General features: G+C 36.4%; 2 protein-coding genes across 7 annotated transcripts; one reads left to right on the top strand and one right to left on the bottom strand.

Annotated features, from left to right (window-relative positions):
- The first annotated feature begins 1,174 nt into the window (after positions 1-1,174).
- LOC114819409 (uncharacterized) lies at positions 1,175-10,070 on the top strand. 6 transcript variants are annotated; one of them, XR_003766465.2, is made up of 4 exons: positions 1,175-2,070; positions 2,170-2,270; positions 8,661-8,720; positions 9,662-9,924. XR_003766465.2 is itself a non-coding variant. In XM_029087796.2 (3 exons), the coding sequence occupies exons 1-3, from the start codon at positions 1,759-1,761 to the stop codon at positions 9,659-9,661; spliced, it is 450 nt and encodes a 149-aa protein (XP_028943629.1). In that variant the 5' UTR covers positions 1,175-1,758; the 3' UTR covers positions 9,662-10,070. The 6 variants fall into 6 exon arrangements, 4 of the variants coding, with proteins under 4 accessions (XP_028943629.1, XP_028943631.1, XP_028943630.1 ...); XR_011573583.1 differs by having other exon boundaries at positions 1,839-2,070; positions 2,161-2,270; XM_029087796.2 differs by lacking the exon at positions 8,661-8,720 and having other exon boundaries at positions 9,625-10,070.
- A 2,429-nt stretch (positions 10,071-12,499) lies between these two features.
- Positions 12,500-20,952, bottom strand: LOC114819406 (uncharacterized). The gene is made up of 20 exons (XM_029087792.2): positions 19,498-20,952; positions 18,923-19,126; positions 18,119-18,223; positions 17,941-18,006; positions 17,695-17,859; positions 17,202-17,276; positions 16,962-17,116; positions 16,432-16,567; positions 16,285-16,354; positions 16,076-16,203; positions 15,925-15,981; positions 15,011-15,196; positions 14,827-14,919; positions 14,545-14,630; positions 14,393-14,459; positions 14,238-14,304; positions 14,023-14,159; positions 13,720-13,811; positions 13,529-13,595; positions 12,500-13,143 (listed from the first exon to the last, which is right to left on the bottom strand). The coding sequence occupies exons 1-20, from the start codon at positions 20,722-20,724 to the stop codon at positions 12,979-12,981; spliced, it is 3,348 nt and encodes a 1,115-aa protein (XP_028943625.1). The 5' UTR covers positions 20,725-20,952; the 3' UTR covers positions 12,500-12,978.
- Between the last annotated feature and the right edge of the window lie 805 nt (positions 20,953-21,757).

Raw genomic sequence — 21,757 nt, forward strand, 5'->3', positions numbered from 1 at the left:
CATGAAATAAACATGTTGGATGACTAGTGAAGTTAGGCTAGTCAACATTCTTTGTGTAAAATGCATGCATGAAATAAACATGTTGGATGACTAGTGAAGTTAGGCTAGTCAACATTCTTTGTGTAAATTAGGCAAGTTAGAAAATTAGGCAAGTTAGGCTTATGTCTACTTTCTTTTCCTATATATATGTTTCATTTGTAATTGTTTCTTCATGAAATACACATCAAAAATTCTACAGGTTCAAATTTACAAAGCTCTCAATCGTTAAGATGTCTGCAAGGCTTGCAAGCTAATATTTATTAACTAATCACAAACACATTTGTAGCGAGTTGGATAAGGTCTAGGTGCGTGGTTGACAAAATGAGGGGTTCGAATCCCTCTATGCGCAAGATTGAGACTTTTCAGCATTTTTAAGTATTTTTGGGTTTCATCTCACGATATTATTGATACTGTGGGATTAATCTTCACCCTGTCCATTTTTAAGATTGAGACTTTTCCATTTGTTCTAACGTTTAAAATAATCTATGGATATTAACTTAAAAAGAATAAAAATTTTATTTTTATTGACTAAAAAATTAAAAATTAAAAAGTTTATTCTCCCACCCCAAAACTTAAATCACACATTATCCTTAAGGTGTGAGAAAATAAATAAATAAACAAAAAGAACATCTAAAGCTAACTGACTATAAGAAAAACGACATATTAAAAAAAAACAAATATAAAATAAAAGAAAACTCAAAACAATCTAAAAATTAAAATAAGAAATGTACACACATGGGTTGGAAATGGACTCCAGTTGGGAAACAAACGTGGGGCCTGGAAGAAACACATACACGGCCTATGGAAGATCAATTCGTGGTAAAACCCAACCCGCAAAACAACTGCCCAGCCCACGCGAACCCATGTGCACGGCACATGTGTATCAAAACCCTAGCACCGGTAGGAATAAAACATTGGATTCCTCGTTTACTATTCTCGAACCAAGGGCCGAACCCTCCCTCTTTTAATTCAAAACACTCATGTCAGAACAAACATGGGAAACACCAGTCTTGGACACGTGGCAAGCATCAGTGCAATGCATCCTTAGGATTCCAAATGAAAGGTCAGATCTCTCTCCCATTTCTGAAACCAACCCTCTCGCACATTATTTCAAGGACAAACGATTGTTGTCCTTATTTCAAAAACCGAAAGAGCCTCTTCATTTCTGTCATCCATCTTTCTCCAATGGAGAACCATAGCTGCTCCTCCATCTCAGTTCAACAGCAATGTGGCACCGTTCTCTCTCTCAACCTCGCACAACGTAGCCTTCATCCGTGAGCTTCCTTGCCATTTGTTCTAGTGCTCTCGAGTCTGTTCCTGGAGATCATCTCGTTAGAGCCTGGTTACAGAACCCCAAATCCCAAAGGTAAGAATCTTTCATGGCTGCCATTGCGTTCCACTGGGTTTGTTGGCATTGAAAAATCAAAGATCTAACACATGCATGCACTGTTGTGTTTCGAGAGTGAACGGATCTATAACAAGAGAGATGCACCAACACCCAAAAGTTCACAAATCCATGGTTGATCGCGATTTTGGGGTTAGGCGACGGCGGGAGAGATGGCGAGGGTTGTTGCATCTGTGTCACTCAAAGTGGATTGCGAGAGAGTGACAGTGCTGCGTTATAGGGTATGAGAGTTGGTTTCGAGAAAGTGAGGGGGCCGGAGTTGGGTTAAGGCTTGGGCTGGGTTTACGGAATGGGGGAGGAGGGTGTGGAATGTCATGGAGAGGAAGGGAGAGGGAGGTCTGCCAAAAAACGTGGGTTGCAGAGCTACAACGAGGGAGATGGGCGTGGATTGGCAGGGAGGGGAAGGGAGAGGGAGGAGTGAGGCTTGCCAAACAGAGTGTTGGATTGATTTTTTCCTCCTCAAATCAAGGGTTGGAGTCGGGATTGCGGGGTGGGTCCAAAATGGGTATGGTTGTGAGGGAAAGAGCGATGGCAGAGACAGAGGTCGTGGAGTTGGGCGTGGGAATTCCAAAAATCAAGGGCTGCTGTCAGTGGTTGTTAATATCAGCAATGAGCATGATTGGGATGTGAGTTCTCTAAACCTTTTGATTAATTTTTTATATTTTGGCTTTTTATATAAGCTATGTAAATGTTTAATTTCCATTTGAAAACTTGAGGAATTCTAGGTGTATTGTTTATGGAAGAAGCTAAGTCTCAAACCCCTCAAACGATCTCCCGATCTCTTCTCCCCCGCCTGCAGCGAACTCCCTCCTCCCGACCCCGAGAGGTACCGCCGTTGCCTTTACTTTCTGTAATTTTTGAGGTTCGTGAAATTATTGAGTTGAAGCAACTTGGAAACAGAAGCAATTTGGAATTTGGTAACCAAAGAGTTGTATTTGGAACATAAGCAATTTCGAAAGATATGCAATCTGGCAACTAAATAACAGCAAAATTTAACTTTAAAAACTTTTTCTTTCGGTAATGTCAGCATCCTATAATGCCTATGTTTGGTTTGTGAGAAAATTAAAAATTAACATAAACAATCCAAAACTTACTTTTCTTCATTTTTCTTAAATTTCTCAGGAAACAAACAGAACCCACGGCTCTATTTTTTCCAAAAAAAAATAACAGAAAGAAAAATAAACTCACCCCATGCATGTGAAAAATGGCAGAACATGTATCAAGTACAACACATGGAAACCAAAAAATCAACTATAAATTAAATAACCCATCAACAAAGCGATCAACTCTTTAAACACACAACAAATAACAAAGATTAAACAATTGAGAAGCAGAAAATGCAAGGATTGAACCTGCAATTAGGTTTGTTCAGAGTAGAAACTCTTGAAAAATAACAAATTGAACCTCTATTTATAGCCACGAGGCGGAACAGTGAAAAGTACATCCAACATTTAACAGTTAAATGACATATCCAATCAACTGGAACAATAGCCTCCGAATTGAAAAGCCCATCCACCCTTTGTCACTCTGCAAAATTCCCTTAACCCACTCTAATTGAAACCCGACAGAACACCCCCTCCCTCCAAAGCGTGTATTACACAAATGCCCACAACTTGTGGCCGTTGTATGCGGAATCAAGCAGGGAAAGTGGTAATTTTACTACACTCACTCCCAGCTCAAGGCTAAATGCTAAATAACTCAAATTTGAAGCATTATTCCACACCAAACATGAATAGATAAAGGGACTTGCAATTTGAAGTGTACAAAAACTATATAATTACTGTGATTTGTGTCTGTCGCTGAGGGTCACACAAACCTCTACCTTATCATTAACTTCCCAACTTATTCTCCCATAATGAGTAGATTTAGAGAGTTTGTGAAAATTAAGTTTAGAATAAAAAAGTTTTATATAGCATCGACCTTGGAATTGGCTGAGAAACTCTTGATATATTGGTAGGCTGTATATAGTAGATCTCATCATAATTTATAAATGATTTTGCTTGGACCGTCTTTCCATTCAGCACGACCTTCATAATTATAAGGCAACCGGCCATATCAATCACTCGTTTTTTCATCAATGCAACAATGTTGCTATCAAGATTTTTCATGTTGTATCTAGAAAATCTAGTTTGAATGTTATTTTCGTCTCATACTTGTGATTCATAGGGTTTCTCGTCACTTTAGGGTTCTCTGTCGATGCATAGTCTTTAGAGAACATCTGAAATTTGTTAGAATCAAATTATTTAACTCATTAAAAAGAAAAATAGTACCCAAGGACGTTAAGATAAGAACATGCAAGAACCAAATTCATCTTAGCCACATGATTATATTAAATCAAATCAAACGGATTAAAATATTTGCCAAATTCGTCCTCACAGGATCTTAATTTGAGGTCATTAGGTGATATTCATGTTAAAACAATTACCGTTTCATTAAGCTCCTTGCCACTGACATTGTGAACTCATTGCAAAAACAATTAAATTTTGCTCCACCGACATAGATACTTCTATTGTTACCACGGACGAAGTTCTTGCCGCTAATAGTAATTAAACTACCATCCTCCTGTATTTGAACTTTCAGTTTGCTGAGTGTCTTGGATGCGACACTCACAAAGATGTCGTGAAACATCCAGTAGAGGTCGGGAGCACACGTGACAAGACGATTGATCATCTCCTTCTTGTCGTAAACTTATAAAGTTTGTGTCAGGTGGTTAGCCAAACCATAGTTCCTTTTGTCTGTTCTCGTCGTTTGTTGTGTAATCTGTGAAGGAAATTGTAAGCGCGTATTTGTGCTAGTGCGGTTGTTATGGATTCTTTGAGTTTGATCTCTTTCTCCTGTTTGTGTAAATAGTCAAGCTACTACCTAGCTATCACATTTCTTTCATAAGCTAAAAGCTTATTAGAAAACTGTCACATGCTAATCAATACACACATATTACTTAAGGGGAGGGATTCCTATTTAATAGGGACACGCTCCCCATCGTTGGATTTAACTTTAATGAAATTGTGTGGTTGAGATTAAAACATAGGTCACACAATTTCATTAAAATTAAATCCAACGGTGGGGAGCGTGTCCTCATTTAAAAAAGAATGAGGATCCCTCCCCTTAAACAATATATATATGTATGTGTGTGTGGTCTAGTAACGCAAGATGTGCAATTTGAGCCTATGTAAACAGGGATCACATGATGCCAAACAAGCTTTTAGCTTATGAAAGAAATGTGGTAGCTAGGTAGTGGCTTGACTATTTACACATAAACGAGAGAGATTAAACTCAAAGTATTCATAACAATCGCACAAATATGCTCTTACGATTTCCTGAATAGATTACACAACAAACGGCGAAAACAGATAAGAGGAACTACAAGTTGGCTAATCACTTGACCCAAACTTTATGGGTTTATGACAAGAAGGAGATGATAAATCATTTTGTCACGTATGCTTCCGGTCTCTATTGGATGTTTCACGACATCTTTTTGAGTGTTTCGTCCAAGACATTCGGCAAACTGAAAATTCAAATACAGGAGGGTGGTAGCTTAATTACTATTAGCGGCAAGAACTTCGTCTGTGGTAACAACACAAGTATCCATGTCGATGGAACAAAGTTTCATTGTTTTTGCAATGAGTTCACAATGTCAGTGGCAAGGAGCTTCATGAAACGGTAATTGTTTTGACATGAATATCACCTAATGATCTCAAATTAAGATCGTGTGAGGACGAATTTGGCAAATATTTTAATCCGTTTGATTTGATTTAATATAATCATGTGGCTAAGATGAATTTGGTTCTTGCATGTCCTTATCTTAACGTCCTTAGGTACTGTTTATCTTTTTAATGAGCTAAATAGTTTGATTCTTAACAAATTTCAGGTGTTCTCTAAAGACTATGCATTGACAGAACCTTAAAGTGACGAGAAACCTTACATGGATCACAACAATAACATTCAGACTAGATTGTTGTAGATATAACATGAAAAATCTTGATAGCAACATTGTTGCATTGATGAAAAAACAAGTGATTGATATGGCCGGTTGCCTTAGAACTATGACGGTCGTGCTAAATGGAAAGGCGGTACATGCAAAATCATTTATAAATTATATTGATCTCTACTACATACAATCTACCAGTATATCAAGAGATTCTCAGCCACTTCCAATGTTGATGCTATATGAAACTTTTTTATTATGAACTTGGTTTTCATGAACTTTTTGTAAATCCACTCATGGTGACTGAATAAGTTGGGAAGTTAATGATAAGGTGGAGGTTTGTGTGATCCTCAGCAACCGACACAAATCCCATTAATTATAAAACTTTTGTACACATGAAATTGCAAGTCCCTTTATCTATTATCTTTGGTGTGGAATAATGCTTCAATTTTTGTCATTTAGCCTTGAGCTGGGAGTGAGTAGTAAAATTACTATTTTGTAATACGCGCTTTGGAGGGAGGGGGTGTTTCAATCAGGGTGGGATGAGGGAATTTTAGAACCGTCAATAAGAGTGAGTAGTAAAATTACCCTTCCCCTGTTAAACCATCAATAACTGTTTACAGTGATACTCTAATAAAAACACATTTAGAATAAATGAGAAGAACACATGCATAATCTTTTTTTTTTATAAAAAAAAAAACTAATGAAATGGGCGTTAGATATTATTCCTGCTGGTTCATGGAAGCATTGAAATTGTACTAACCTGCTTAATCTTTTATTTTTTTTAATTAATGTTATGGGCGTCGTTAGTTGCTCTTAAAAATATTTTGTAGCTCAAACTGATTACCCTATATTCTAAGGAAGTCTCGTTATATATAAACGTATTAGATGAAGCTTATACATTGTGTCTTTAAATTTGAAAAGAAAGAAAATATAATATGGAAAAGAGAGAAGTTTGAGATAAATGTGAGTTTTTATTTAAATTAGAGATATTATAATGACATATGGGTTAGGTTTGAAATAAAAAAATGCAAAATGATTTGTGCATAATTACATTATTGTTCATAATTTTATTTTATAATATAAAACCAAATTGTCTTTTCACTTTTTTTAGAGTGTTTTGTTAAAAACAACCCAAAGTGACCACAAAATACATATTAGATGAGAACGTGTACACTAGCCAAGCTACTACCTACCACCTTTATTTCATAAAAGCTCAACAGAAAAATTATCACATGCTACATGAACATTACAAGAGTAGGTGTTGTGCTAATGGGGAATCATGCATGCCTATGTGATTAATGATGATGATTTGCGTCTCAATCTCTTGTGACATTGGAAGACCCCATCCAAACATAGCATAAAGTAAGTTATATACTTGGTCCAATCCAATGTACATAAGTTTTGCTATATATGATATGTTTTGGCCAATTAGTCACGCATGCCAGTACACTGTCTCACACAGACTAGCTGAATACAACCGACTAAATGACTAGGTTAGGATGACCAATTGATCGCCTACTAGCATCACTTATCTACAATTACTAATACTAATTGAGGAAATATTTCGTGTCATGCGTAAAGGCTATTAATGGTATTACTTAGTGAGATATTCATTAAAGATCATCTCCACACACAATAAAAATAATCAAGTCTTATCTTACTAAATGTGATCTATTATATGAATTTTAGAACGTAATTACGTTCGGTTTTGTGTCAAATCTTCCGTCAGCTAGTCTATATCTTTCTTATTGTCTTTGCAAGTCTTTCTAGATCTTTCTCTAATATTTTTGCCATGAACCTTCGTCTTATAGTCGCATCTTTTAATCGGAGTATCTGTAAGTCTTCATGTGTCCAAATTACCTTAACTGATTTTCTCTCATTTTATCTTCAATTGCAGTCACCTTCTACTTTACCCTGTATATACTTTATATGATAAGAATTATCTATATGCACCCATTAATTTGCTATTAGTTATCATAATGGTATTCGAGTCACTTACGAGCCAAGAATATGATAAGAATTATCTATATGCACCCATTAATTTCATCATTTATTACGTATTTCGTAATTTAAATTCGTATTTGCAATTATGTTGTCTTTATTAGTTAATTTTAATTCTACTAATTATAAGTTTAGAAATTGATTAGTTATCGAGATGGAAGTTTCATAATCAATTTTTATCTTTCGTTGACATTTCGAAGTTACAACTAGTGTTTTTAAATAGATCTTGAACCCATGAACGCATAGGCGAAAGCCGTTTGCGAGTTCGAATTATAACGGTATAATTACGGATATTTGAAGTTGTGAACTATAGTTTGTGGGAAGCATGGGTTAAAGGTTAAGTTAGTAAAGAAAAAATAATAATAAAATAAAATGGAAGAGGGAACCTGCCAGATTTTTATTAAAAGGACATGAAAGGGAACTATTGGGAAAAAAAAAAGGAAAGGGAACTATTGGGTAAAAAAAAAAGGAACGGCACATATCTCCCCCCCCCCCCCCCAAATATTTCATGAAACCGTGAGTCCTCTAGCGAAAAACTGGCCAATTCAGTCCAATGCCTCCATTTTTCCACCTCCTTCTCCTGCAACTTGCTCAATTACCTTCCTTATTCCCTCTCTACCAAAAATTAAGGGTTTTTAAGGTTTATTTCATGTAGAACTCCATAGGAGAACTCGGGGGTTCTCAACAACAAATTGTTATTTCGGAGAGTATCATCATTCACCATCACCCTAAATCCACTTCCCTTGGACCCAAGAACAAGACCCAACTGGTGCTTGGGGCGTTGGAACACAAATGAAGCCAAATCGAAAAACACCCACCTTTGGTTTCGTTGGGTGCGAGCCAATTTGAGGGCCTTCTTAGCCAAATTGGACCCAGCCACATGTATAAAGTTTACTCTACTTGTTGAAATCTTCATTCTTGTAAAGTTTGAGAATTTTTGGAAGAAAAAAAAATTGAATTTTCCGTTTTGTGACATTCGAATTATGAAAATGTTGTTGAGTGTATATTTTGTCAATAAGGCTGCCACTTGATTAGAGAATAATTGACAATCTTATCATTGAATTGAGGCAAGATTTTAATAGGCTATTGTAGATATTGTTTAATGACCTTAGGGATTTATAAGTGAAAATCTAGTTATTTGATTTTACGAAGCAATTGACGTAAGATCATGGACTCTACATTAGAATGACGGTTCAATTCCTCATTAAATGTTGTGGGAGACATATGAGAATGTTTGAGTTTGTGATTTATCGAAGGAAATCTAAATGAGGACTTGTGTTTTGTTAGGCGGTGACAAGAACGTGATGCATTGACTATCGTGCTAGGGTACATTAGCACGGACTATAGGTGAGTGGTTATAATATATGTGATATTGTTATTTACTATGTTGTCATAATTATGATCCTGTGTGGATATGAATTGGTTTTATGAATATGTTCTATTGAATTGTTATTCCAATACTTCGACCTCAAAAGTATGTTTATGAAATAGGGTGTGGCATGTATATTAGAATTGTGGTTTGATTTGTATGATTGGCATGTTGAGATTAATGTGAGGACTAGTAATGACCGCTAATCATTATGATGGGAATTCATTACTTTGATATGGTTTCATCTTCCGCTTCGGTGATCGGTTCTAAATTTAGTAATGATGCATAATCTTCTTTTGTTGAGTTTTGTAAATTAAGTAGCATGTGCTTGTCTCATTTCTTTGAGCTGATATACTTTCTGATTGTTGGTCTTCTACGATTACGTTGAGTAATTGTCCGAAATCGTATCCACTCGAATTTCGTTGAGTAATGGTCTGAAATCCTTTTTATTCTGTGATTCCATTGAGTGATGTTTTAGAATCGTATCTAACTTGGGTTTCATGTAGTTGTTATGTTGAGTGAGGGTCCGGAATCCCTCTTATTTCATGATTCCGTTGAGTGAAGGTTCGGAATCTTACTCACCTTAGAATTTATTGAATTTGAATAGAGATGGATTCAAAGCTTTAGACTTAGGCCAAAATGTGTTGCTTAAACTTACTTTGCATTGTGTTGTATGGGAAGATGGTTATGAGATGTTATGATTGGTGGCAGACGAACCGTTGGATGTCTGGGTGACTCCTTCGGGGTTTACAAAAGTTAGTATTGATTTCTTATGAATGATTTATATTTAAGATATGTAAACTGTGTTTGATGGTTGGCATTAGCATTATTATCACATACTTGATATTATTGTAACTCTCCTAAGCTTCGCAACTTATATAGGTTGTTGTTTGCCTGGTGCACCATTACGATGGTGTAGGCACTGAGCGTACAGGTGACAGGTTTGAGTAGACTCCGAGAAGTGTGTAGGTGGGGTAGCAGTGCAGTTATCAGAGACTTGGAGCGTTAGGTTACCCTTATTCTACTCTTGTACTTTATCTTTTGGGACTTTCTTTTGACCACCTCATACTTGTTCTTAGTAAAGCTCAGATTATGCTTTTTTTTTTTTTGATGTACATATTTGTAAATATTTTGCGGAGAACTTAGCCACCTTCGCATTATTTTAGGTTATCAGTTAAAGTATTTCATTATGTAGCTTATACCGTATTCAAAGAACATTATTTTCCTTGTCATGTGTCGATTTCAACGTATGTTGGGATCGGGACGTGACAACAAAAAACATTGTCACACTCATCTCTAATTATATTGGAAGGTGGAATTTAAAGTCACTCACACTCATAAATATGCACAAATTGACATATTTATGTTTATTTTGATTAATTAATAAATATCAACCAATCGTTTCTTGTAAGAAAAGAAAGAAAGATACCTACCAAATTTCAAAAAAATCAAAGTGATGTAACCGTATTATAATGGCTAGGATAGGCTTTAGTAGGCTAGCTAGTCAGTCATGCGGTTATTGCAATGATGTGCTAGCTTGTGGGCTCGTTTTGGATATTTTATGAATATCTCTTTTGACAAGAAGAAACGTATGCTAGCTAGTAAATTATGCGGTTATGCAATGATGCGAGAATGCAAATGCTTCCCTTCGTTCATTAAAAATGCTAAGGAGAATCTTTTGAATGAGATTCTCTCTGCTGTGTAATAACTTAACGTCAATTTCTGTATCAATATTATAAAATATTGTATAAAAATATAAGATGACAAAGAAGAATTGATGTGCTTATTTTTAAAACAGTTTTTGTTGTACATTAAAAAAAACATTGCTGGACAATTAACATGATTCCTGCTAAAGCCAATGTAGTTGCTCTTGGTTTGACTCTTCCCCCCGCCCCCAACCTTTTTTTTTCCTCTACAGAATTGTTCATTTTGAAAAGTATATCCTTCTAATTGGAGTATGATTCTCTTCCCTCATAATCTCTCTTCCCTTCCATCCCCTTCTATTTAAACGGTTACGATTACGCCACGTTTACATCTTGTTTTGAATTTTTTTACATAGAGAATAAGACAAAAAAAAAAGAGTGAGAGGAGGGGATGGAAGATGATGGAAATAGAAGTGGAGATAATCCTACTCGAGGAGTGCCCTCTCTTACTAGTCTCCTTCATTCCATATTTTGTAGAAAAATTACTCACTCGTTAATACCAAGAACCCATTAAATAATTTGCCAAAAATTAAAACTAAAACTGATGCATACATGATGCTGATGAGATAGAAAGATTAAAGAGCATCCATGACTTTAGAAATGGTGAGAGAATTAACTTTTTGTCTACAAAGAGTAATGAACGGAAGAAACTTGAACGATATCGGCGCCTATGAAGAATATTTTTAGAAAAGAGTATTCTAGTCCTTTACATGAGTATTTTTAATATTGAATAATACTTTTAGAAAAGAAAACAAATTACAGGTGTCAAACCAAGGATCAACCACACTTAACTTTTTAGCATGAATTGCTGCTAATTGTTCAGCAACTAAGTTTTTCTTTTAAGAATAATTAGTTACAAAATAAAGTAATAAACTGTATTTCTGAAACTATTGTAAGTATGAAAAACAGGATAAAGGCTTTTAGTAAATATTAATATAAAAATGCTATAACTCTGTAAAATGACAAAAATAGGTATGATGTAAAAAATATTTTTCTATTTAACATTTTGTTAAAAAGATGACTTTCAACTGTATCTAATCATTTTCCTTCAAATTATTGTAACATTTGTAGTTTGCATTCACAAAAGTCCTTTAAAGAAAACAAATATAAACTAATAATTTTTTTTCTCAATGTCTTTAAACAACAATAACATATAATAAGCATATACAAAAAAAAAAAAAATTAAGAACACATTACAACAATGTTCAATGTCTCTATTTCTTGTGCTTTAGTGGGTAAAACATAAGGGGTATTCTAGGCCTATAAATATTTATCAAACATATTTTAGTGCTTCTCTTTGAATTGTTGAATACATAGATACTTTTATACTAAGAGGAGGGGAAGTTCGGCTAAGTCATACAATGGACAACCTAATTTGATATCGAATTCGCCATCCACGAGATTCAAACCTAAGATCTCTCACTTCCAAGTGAAGAAGAATACCACCAGACCGTAGTACTGAATGACTTCTCTTTAAATTGAAGCAGCTTTTTAATGGAGAAAAATAATACCAAACAGAGTCTTAGGTATGCGACTTTTATGATTCAAGCAAACATCGGTTTGGAGTTCACGGATAAATTGTCTCCATACAGTATTAATCCATTTCTAAAAAGCAATGTATATGTCTATCACGCGACACATTAAAATTACTATGTAAAGCACAATAAATATTTGATGTACATGAGAGATGGCACTTAATTATTCGATTTATTGTCTCATTCTTTTCAAATGTACCGTAGCTTAGGTGTACAAGTTGAAATTCCGATTTTAGAAGTAAAATTTTTGCATGCGAATCCGAAATTTCAAATTCGGATATTTTTTTTAAAAATAAAATGCATACAAGAATTATGATGGTTCTAATCCAAATTTTTCCATAAGTGTTCCAAACTCACGGCTGTTTGTACCATGAAAACAAATTGTGTCGAATTAAGATTTGTTCAAACTCAAAATGTTGAGAAACAAGCTCTGCGAATTTACAGACCCGCTCGATAACTATTTTGTTTTTAAATTTTAAACCATTATTCAGTTAGAAACAGAGGAAAATGTTGGGGAGATGAGGAAACCATAGCCAATTTATTGCCTTTTGCGATCAAAATTGCAAACATAATGAAAGAATCAACCTCTCAACCTCTAGTCAACAGATTCACACAATATAAAACGTAGGCATAGAATACATCAAAACACAAGGAGACCAGACCAGAAATGCTACAATAATTTGTCAACGAACAACCCTCCCGAACCTCAGGCACCAACAAAAACGACCCTCACAAACAGCAATCGCCTACACTCCTCTCTGACTCAAAATTGCTTTAATAATTAACACTTGCATGTACACATCTTACCAAAAGGAGTATACCATCAAATCGCAATGATGACTTCTACGCTTTGCATAACCAATTGCAATGATGACTTCCACGCTTTGTAAAACCAACCGAGGGGAACCATCTTGAGGAAAAGAATTGGTGACACAATTACCACACGAGAGGATCTGTGTATCCGAAAGCAGAAATATGCACAATCCAAGCCACAATACTTATGAGGAGAGGATAGATTGCAGTGCAAGCTGTTGCTGAGGTTGCAAGGAGGACCACGTTGAGGCCAATGTAGCTGGCGGCAAAGTCTGCTGAAGCTGCCTTAACAGATTAATCATTCTGCTTGCAGTTTGTTCCGTTGCTAAATCCTTACCGGCGCATAGAACCTACGAGAGAACAATCATACCCTTCAAAGTAAATATTCTCACTCTTGAATATGTATTACAAACAAATTCAGCAAGGGACAATATCATTGTGAAAAAAAAGTTCACAGCTATCAGCAAGGCCAGTAAAACAAAGCAAACTAGGCAATAAAAATTTGTAAACTTGTACTTTATCGCATCGGTTAATCAATCCCCATATCACAAATTATGTGCCTATAATTTCTTAAAGCCAATAGCAATCATTGAAAATGCAAACATCAAAATAAATAAATGAAACAGAACAATGAGATATGCGTTACTGAGGAAAAGAGAATATCAAATATCATGATTTGCCAAGTGTGTAAAATACTTGGCATAAGAGTGCTAAATCATTTTATGAATCACAAACCTCAGCAAACACGGCAACAATTTTGGGAAGACACTGATTGTTGAGACCCAAAAGTTCTCTGTCAGACCTGCAGATGGATTACAAAGGTGCACCTCTAAATTTCACCAGTAAAGGTGTTCTAAACTTCAAATGCATGAAAAGGCAACAAGTAATAGGATTAGGCACAAAGTAAAAGACAGCTGAAGCTCTACCTCTCAACCATCGAACAAAGTTGGTCATGAACAACTTTGGCTTCAATCAAGTCACCTTTAATCGGTAAACAGTTCAACCATGCGGGAATGACCTGCCAAATGACAGAAAGTTGACAGACCATAATGCGAAGAAATAAAAGATTTGAAAGATAAATGTCAATAACTCTTGAAATAAAAGTTAGGACAAAACAGTAGTGTAATAAAAAAGTTTTCAGAAAACACTGATAGCGCACACACTGCATATAGTGACAACAAAACAAATGAATTTCAGATGCCACAACATAAATAAATGAAGTTTAGTACCTGAGCTGCATCAATACTGTCACGATGAAATTGACATATTTTTCCTAAAGCAGAAACAGCATTGTCATATGCCATCACATTTTCTGCTTGTAGGGCATTAGGATGCTGAATCACAGCATTTAGCCTCGAAAGAGCCTCTGGATAAAGCCATCAGAAAGAGTTACAATAAGCAATCAGAAATATTCCAACTCTGTAAGAAATTCAAGCAGACTTACCGCCAACAAGGGGTTTAATTACTATTCCGCCAAACTCTAAACAGACACCAAGTCCATATAGAGCTGCCTGAAGGAAAAAAAACCAAAAAGAATCACGTAACACTTACGGAAAAAAGCACCCTTATACATATTAAAATAGATTGCTGAGATCAGACCTGTCGAACATCAGGGTTATCATCATTGCAGGCCTCCAATAAAAAAGGAAGAAATGTGTCATAATATCTGACCCAACAACATCAGAACAAAAGATGAGTTCACAATAATATGAATTACTTCCACCCAAAAATTTCTAATAGAACAAACTTACTTTAAAGCTGCTTCACGGCACTGCTCCGCAACATCATCAAAGATGCATATAGCAATCCTTCTCTCTTCAGGTGTTTTATCCTTGGCCTATTGATTTGGATGCATTATTTAAAAAACAAAGAAACTAACTCGAAATCCAAGATTGACACAACAGAACATAAGATTTTACAAATGAACATTCTGGTTCCTCAAAATGACAATCAGAGGGAATGATGATAAGCAAATATAAAAAATAAAAAGAAGTTGGAATCTTAAAGAGGGAAGCTTTTGAGACAAAACTTACCCACATTGGTGTTAGATATGATGATAGCTCGTCAAAGAAAGGTAAGAAAGAGGCTTTAAATGTTTTAATCAGAGTTCCTAAGATTTCTCCCACCTGGAATAAAAAAAGGTTGTTCAATTAAATAATGAAAACATCAGCAATATCATTGATGGGCTACTTAAAGATTGTATTTGAAAAAACTTACTTGATCAAAAACTTCTTCCTCTTGTTCATTTTCCTCTTTAATTAGCTCCTTTTCCTCATCGTCAAAGTCTTCTGCTTTGGTCCTTTCTGCTCTCTCTCTTTTTCTACTTGAACTGGCAGTGATCACCTGCTTTATCTCCTCCACAATGGATCTGACCTGGCTTTCATCTAAAAGTGGTCCAGCTATCTGAAACAAAAGATGCAAAGAATGCATGAATGGTGTCATATTTAAGCAATGATAAAGATGGAAATTCCAAAATGAAGTTATTCAATTTTGAACAAAAAAGTATGAATAAACTCAAAATAAAACATTTTTTTTAGACAGTAGGGTAACAACTATATAACCGTATTACGGTGCATTAACTGTCTTCAAGTCAAAGTTTAATATAAAAAAATATAATAATACACTAGTCTTATTATAGTTACTGCAGTTTTTTTTTTCTTTTGCAAGAGGTTAAAATTAAACAAAAGTGGAAAAACAGGGTAACTCGAGTATCCAGTATCCAATTGCATTCAGGATACATAGACCACTGGTGCCCAGCAAGATCTAAGGCAACATTTTTCCCGAGTTTCCCACAACTGCGGGAATTCACTGGTTTCATCCCGAATCTTCCGAGTATCGGGTACCTCTCCGAGAGACCAGTAAAGCTCACCCGATAGGGTGACCCTTGCTGGAACAGTACCAAAGCATCAGCTCTAGCTTACCAACCTTCCAATGGGAGAGACACTGTGCACTCTAAGGAGGCAGGCTCGATCCCAGGTCAGAAGCGTAAATCACTTTGGTGCGCTGTGCAAGGCGCCCAAATCGGGTTTAGCTATTCCATCACCACAGAGCTAAACTCGTGCAGAATAAGCACCAAAAGTTAAACCAGGCCTCAAAGGAAATTTCATAAATTTCTTTAAAATGTGGCATACCTGTAAACATTCATTCAAAGCATCCAAAATATTTGCACAGATTTCTGTATCAGGTTCCTGCACACAAATTGCACTCTCATTTCATACTTCAGAGAAACATCATATCATTACACCCTGATAGAGGAACCTTAAATGACAAACAATAAACAACCTTGTGTAATGCTTCCACCAGAGCTGGAACAATGTAGTCAGACAATTGCTTTATATAGGTTTCATTACGACCTTGAGCTTGCCCTTTCTCTATGGCTAATTTTGCAGAAAGCAGCAGCTCTGGCATTGCTAGAGACAAAAAATAGATCTTTCTTTATCAAACCTCCAACTACATGTTTATCAGAAGGAGAAAACCCAAATAAAATATACCTGAAACAGCTGCCTTCCTAACTTCATCATGAAAATAAAATTTAAGAAGGGGAACCAAAGTTGGGGCAACCTGCACAAATATGACATTTTTAAGTATCATTCATAGGAAGCCGTTAAGAAAAATAATTATGATACACCATGAAAGACCTGATCAATCCAAGGAAAGAATCCTTCTTTCAACTCGTCAGCATAGCAACAAAGCATATTGCAAGCAGTAGCTTTTTCCTCTAGGACACTAGTCTTGATTCCAATCCTCTTATCCCCAAGAGTAATTGTTTCAATACTGTAATGGAAAAGCAACATTTAGAGAGACAGCTACTAAAGAGCAGCATAATAACACTACTGCTACATGTATTTATCTTCTGCATTCAATTACTCTAACTACACCTTGCAAACTTTAAATTGCTAAATTGGTACATTACACAGATGAAATCCAAAGGTTCAAGAAGAGAAACATCATATATGGATGTCAAAGCCATTATGCTTATCCATTTTGCAGCATGTAGATAATGATGTAAATGTGGTAAAAGTGATATGAACCAACAATAAATCCAGATGCATTTATAACAAACCTTTAGGAAGGATAGCAAGAAATAGCTAATAATATCACATTCACATACATTATACATGGCTGTTGGTATTGAACTTACATAAAACAGAACGAAAAATATTCTAACCTTTCATCATCAGAGTCATCAATATCACTATTGTCATCTGCAGATGTAATGGTTACATCTGGCTTAAGTTGAGCAGACTGAAGCAAAGGAGGCATTACAACACTCATGTAGGGGAGGAAATCTTGTCCTAAGCACTTGCAGAGTCTTGCCCATGCCTACACCATTGTAGATCAATTTTTATTGAGAATACTATGTTTGAAGTGCAGTAATGTTTGTGCAATTTAAGAAATAAGAACATACCTGTAGCATGTAACTTGTAGTTGGATCATCTGCCTCCATTCCAGATCCTTGTAAAGCCATCAGCACTTCCATGACCTTCAAAGAATAAGGGTATGATCAATCTGTATCTATATATAACTAGCCAACTTAAAAGTTCAAACACAAAAAACAAGAAATTGGCAGCATATTCCAAACCGGTTTCAAATGGCAGCAAAATTTTAACAGGTTCAAGATTCAATTTATCATTCCCATACAAGAAACAGAAAGAGCTTAAACATATAATTTGAAAACTGTAGAGTGAAAAAGGGAAAGTTACAATTCCAATGAAATCAAATTTCTATTGGGACGTGAGGGGGAGGTTAGGGGGAATGAATTAAGAAACCAAAGCTTCAAAGCGTCCATACTCTTCCACCCATTCCATAACCAGTGGTATGCAAGATAATTATTTCAATACGAACTCCAAAACGAGGAGGCTCTGATACAGTGAAAATGGATACAAAGATGAGTGTCTTACCTGCTTCGCATCATCCCTAAACTTATCCTTTCCAACAGCCATTCCAACCAAGCTAATGCACTCCATCGATTTTGCACGAAGCATGCGGTTAGACTTATCAGTTGCATTCACCAAGATAGCTTTCAGGTAAGGCATAACTGCATCATAGTATTTTTGGAAATGCTCCTACAAATCCCATTACAATCAAACTTAATCATACATAAAAAAAAATATTAAAAAAGAATACACATTATATAGAAACAATACCTGAGATGAATCGGCAACAGATGCTAAAGCAGTAAGGGCTCCCTCTTGCACCATTTGTTTGCCATTCTGCATGAGACATGATATTTAAAAGAACGTAAACTAATACTAGTTCAACAAGATTATTATTACGCAAGTGTTTTTATTAGATGAATATGTTATTTTCTTAAGAAGCACATACCTGCAGAAGTACAAGCAATTTGCTCACTACTCCATCCAAATAAGGTGTCAAAATATCCGGAGTACAATTCTCACTGAAGTTGAGCAATGCTGAAGCAGCATGTGCCTGCAGATATCAAATTACAAAGAGGACGCTAATGAATAGATAATCTAGCACATGCAATAATACGGTCAAGATAATGAGCTAATAAAATGGGCATGTCATATTATATCAAAAGCAATCACCCTATATTACAAATTCAGGATATAAAGCAACTCAAGCTCACAAAACTAAAGCACATGACAAATTGTTTCCTACTGTACTTTGCAATAAATAGTGCTCATGAATGAAAGCCTAGTTGTTTTTTCACTTCAACATAATGAGACTGCATTAATACAAGTTTTTTATTTTTTATTTTTTTTGGTGTCAAATCATTAATACAAGTTTACATCCCAGTAAGTAAGATGTAAATTCTCGCATCCCAATAAATAAAAGATTAACAGGACAGAAAGCAATGATTCTAAAAGCATGACACTCTCCACAAGTAAACGTCAGTGAGATGAACCATCTAATTAGATTATTGATTTAAGCAACTTTATATGCACCATAATGCTCTACAGTGCACAACTTGTAAAGAATCATTAAGAAGAGAAACTGTCTGTCAGTATTTGTCTTATGGTGACAAGGTCAACATGAACCATACCTTTTTTTGGTAAAGAGTGTTAGTTATAGTAGGTTAAAGATGACACTAGCATGGAAAAAACCAAATCCTTCACCAATTCAATTAATCAGAAAGAGAACCAAAAAACACAATCAGCAACTAACCTGAACACGGGGATTCTGAAAATCATCCATAGCTGCAGCCAATGCCGGGAGCACCCTTTGGTGATATTGAACTTGCAGATCTGGACCCAAATCTGTAGACAACTGCCCAATTGCATTAATCGCTGCCCACCTTACACGGGGGTGTGGATCTTGAAATGAGTTCAAGACCATTGCTACCACTTGCTCCAAATTTTTAATCATTACCTGAAACACCAAAACAAAATATTAACAAAAAGGTAGATGAAAGTTGATTTTAACTGGAAGAAGCAGCATGCTGCACGAAAGTTTTATCTGCCGCTGTACTTTTCCCATAGTTGATGATGTAGCCGTGTGTGTATGTGTGCAAACAATTTACCCTACACTTGAATTGTATCCGGAATTAAAACTTTCATTCATGTGTGTCAAGTGTGAATGAAACAATAACCATTGACAATCAAGGTGTATATTTCACAGATTCTATCACTTCAACAGAAAAACATCTAAAGTGGTTGAACAACAACTAATCCTATTGTAGTGTAACTAACCAACAACATTTAGTTAACCGGGAAATAGTATTCATGAATAACAATTGATACCTTGCCACAACCCTCTGCAATTTGAGCGAGAGCAATCAAAGCAGCATGGTGCTTCTGCCACTCAGGGGCAGCCAAATAAGCGGGCAACTGCTCAGACGCCACGGGAACAATGGTATTCCCACCCAGAGATATGGCAAGCCTATCTAAACACTCCTGCCCAACACTGTAATTACCAGTCTCACCGGCATCCTCATCTTCGGTCTCGGCTGTATGCCATGAGGCTTCGTCCTCAATATCCAGAAGCATCCTCATCAAAATGGCAAACAATCGGCTTATGAACTGCGGCAACTTTCTCATCATCCCTGGTGCACGTTCTCTGGCCTCAGCAAGGGTGATTACAAACTCAATTGCCAAGTGCCGGGTTGCTTCTTCCAAGGTGTCCGCCTCGGCAATTTGTAGCATTGCCCCAACAACCTCCACAATCTGCCGCCTGAGGAACCTCGGCTCAGTCCCAGCCAATTCAATCAACAATTCAAGAGCGTCCTGTGCTGTGGCCTCGTTCCCGTTGTTCAAAGACTCCATCAGCGTCTTCATCATCGCCGGCAACAGGTCCTGAAACCTGTCCCTATCGCCAGAGCTTGTCAAACACTGGATGAAATTGATGACGGCGTTCAAAGCTGCGATTTTAACGTCAGGGCTAGGCGAGTTCCCCAGGCTGTGCAAGAACACGGCGTGCAACTCCTTTATGTGCGGCACCATGGTCTCGCCGATATACTGCGACAACAGAGCAAATATCAAAAACGCCGATTCTTGAAGCTTGGGCGAATCGGACGAGACGCATTGGAACATGAACGGCAAGAGCTCCGGCCACCCATTATCGGGCAGGATTCCAGAGGCGAGCTCGGAAATTGTATCGCAGAGCTTCTTGGAGATGGATTTGTTGTCCTCCTGCTGAATACAGGTCAAGAGAATCGTCTTCAGCGAGGATTGGGTAGTCGGATTCAATCGGGGCCAGAGGTAGGAGTCGTCGCGAGTGAGCTGCTTGCGGAGGAGAATGGCGGACATTGCTCGGGCCTCGGCGGCTGGAGAGAACTGGAGGAGGTGAGCGAGTTTGAGGCAGAGGGAGTTGGGATCGGTCTGCTTGCAGAGGTTGAAGAGGAGCTCGGCCTGGGAGCGCTGCTCATTAGCGGAGGACATGAGGTGGGCGATTAAAGTTTGGAAAGGGGCGGGGTCGGGACCGAGAATCGTCGCCAGTTGGGCTTGCTGTAGTTGAGTCGACTCGGCCATTGCTGCAGCGAAGTCGAGAGTTGCAGGTAGGGTTTTTGAGACTTTGGGTGTGGATGACGCGGAAGGTGGCGGGCTATCTCTCTCTTCTCACTCTTTCTCTCACTTAACGTTTTCGAATTTAGGGTTTTTTTGGGTGTCAACTGCGGTGACAGGGTACGGTGCGTTAAAAGTAGGAGTGGGAGTAGGAGAGTGGGGCTCCCTCGTTAGCAAGAAACCGCGTGCTTGTACATTCTTTCTTTAAATCATTAAAGAATATATTTAATCTTTAAGCGCCACTTCTATCTTTCTTCAAATTTCCTCTTTAATTTAGAGAGGTGTATTGCTGGGGATTCTAAATGGATTCTCTTCGGATCCCTTCCATCTGAGTCACATGAGCGCAAAATTCAAATTTTTAAATTTGATCCAACGGTTAAAGTTATTATAACTTTTAATGGGATCCTCTGTTTTTAGCATTTGAATTAAATTTCAAGGACCCGAAGTTGTGGCTCAGTTGGCTCAGGTGGAAGTCCATTTCCTCTAATCTTTTCTTTAATTATAAAGGAGTAGTTAAATTAAGATTTGAAAAGATTTTTAAAAGACTTTAAAATCATGTATCAATTAGGATTTCAAAATACTTTAAAATTGTATAACCAAAGTAGAATTTAACAGGATTTAAAAGAATGCATTCAAATTAAATTGTAGTCAATTAGGATTTTGAAATACTTTTAGTAAAGTACATACAAATTTGTAGGTAATCAAAATGTCATAGATTTTGAAGAATTTCATTAAGTAAAAGAAAATTTAGAATTTGAAAGTGAATTTTATACATCACAAAGGCTATAAAAAAGGTAATGCTAGAGAGACTAAATATTTAAACTAAATTGGCAAACTAAATTATGTGTCATCAATAGGAAATAAGCACGTTAATCAATACTAAAATAATAATTCAATCATCAACAACTACGTCGTTTAGTTTATAAAACGGAGATTCTATTCTAATCCTTGTCTAAGATTACTTTTTGAATAAAACCTTGTCTAAGATTAAAAACTAATT

This window comes from Malus domestica, chromosome 11 (assembly GCF_042453785.1).
Source record: "Malus domestica chromosome 11, GDT2T_hap1".
Lineage (NCBI taxonomy): Eukaryota > Viridiplantae > Streptophyta > Magnoliopsida > Rosales > Rosaceae > Malus > Malus domestica.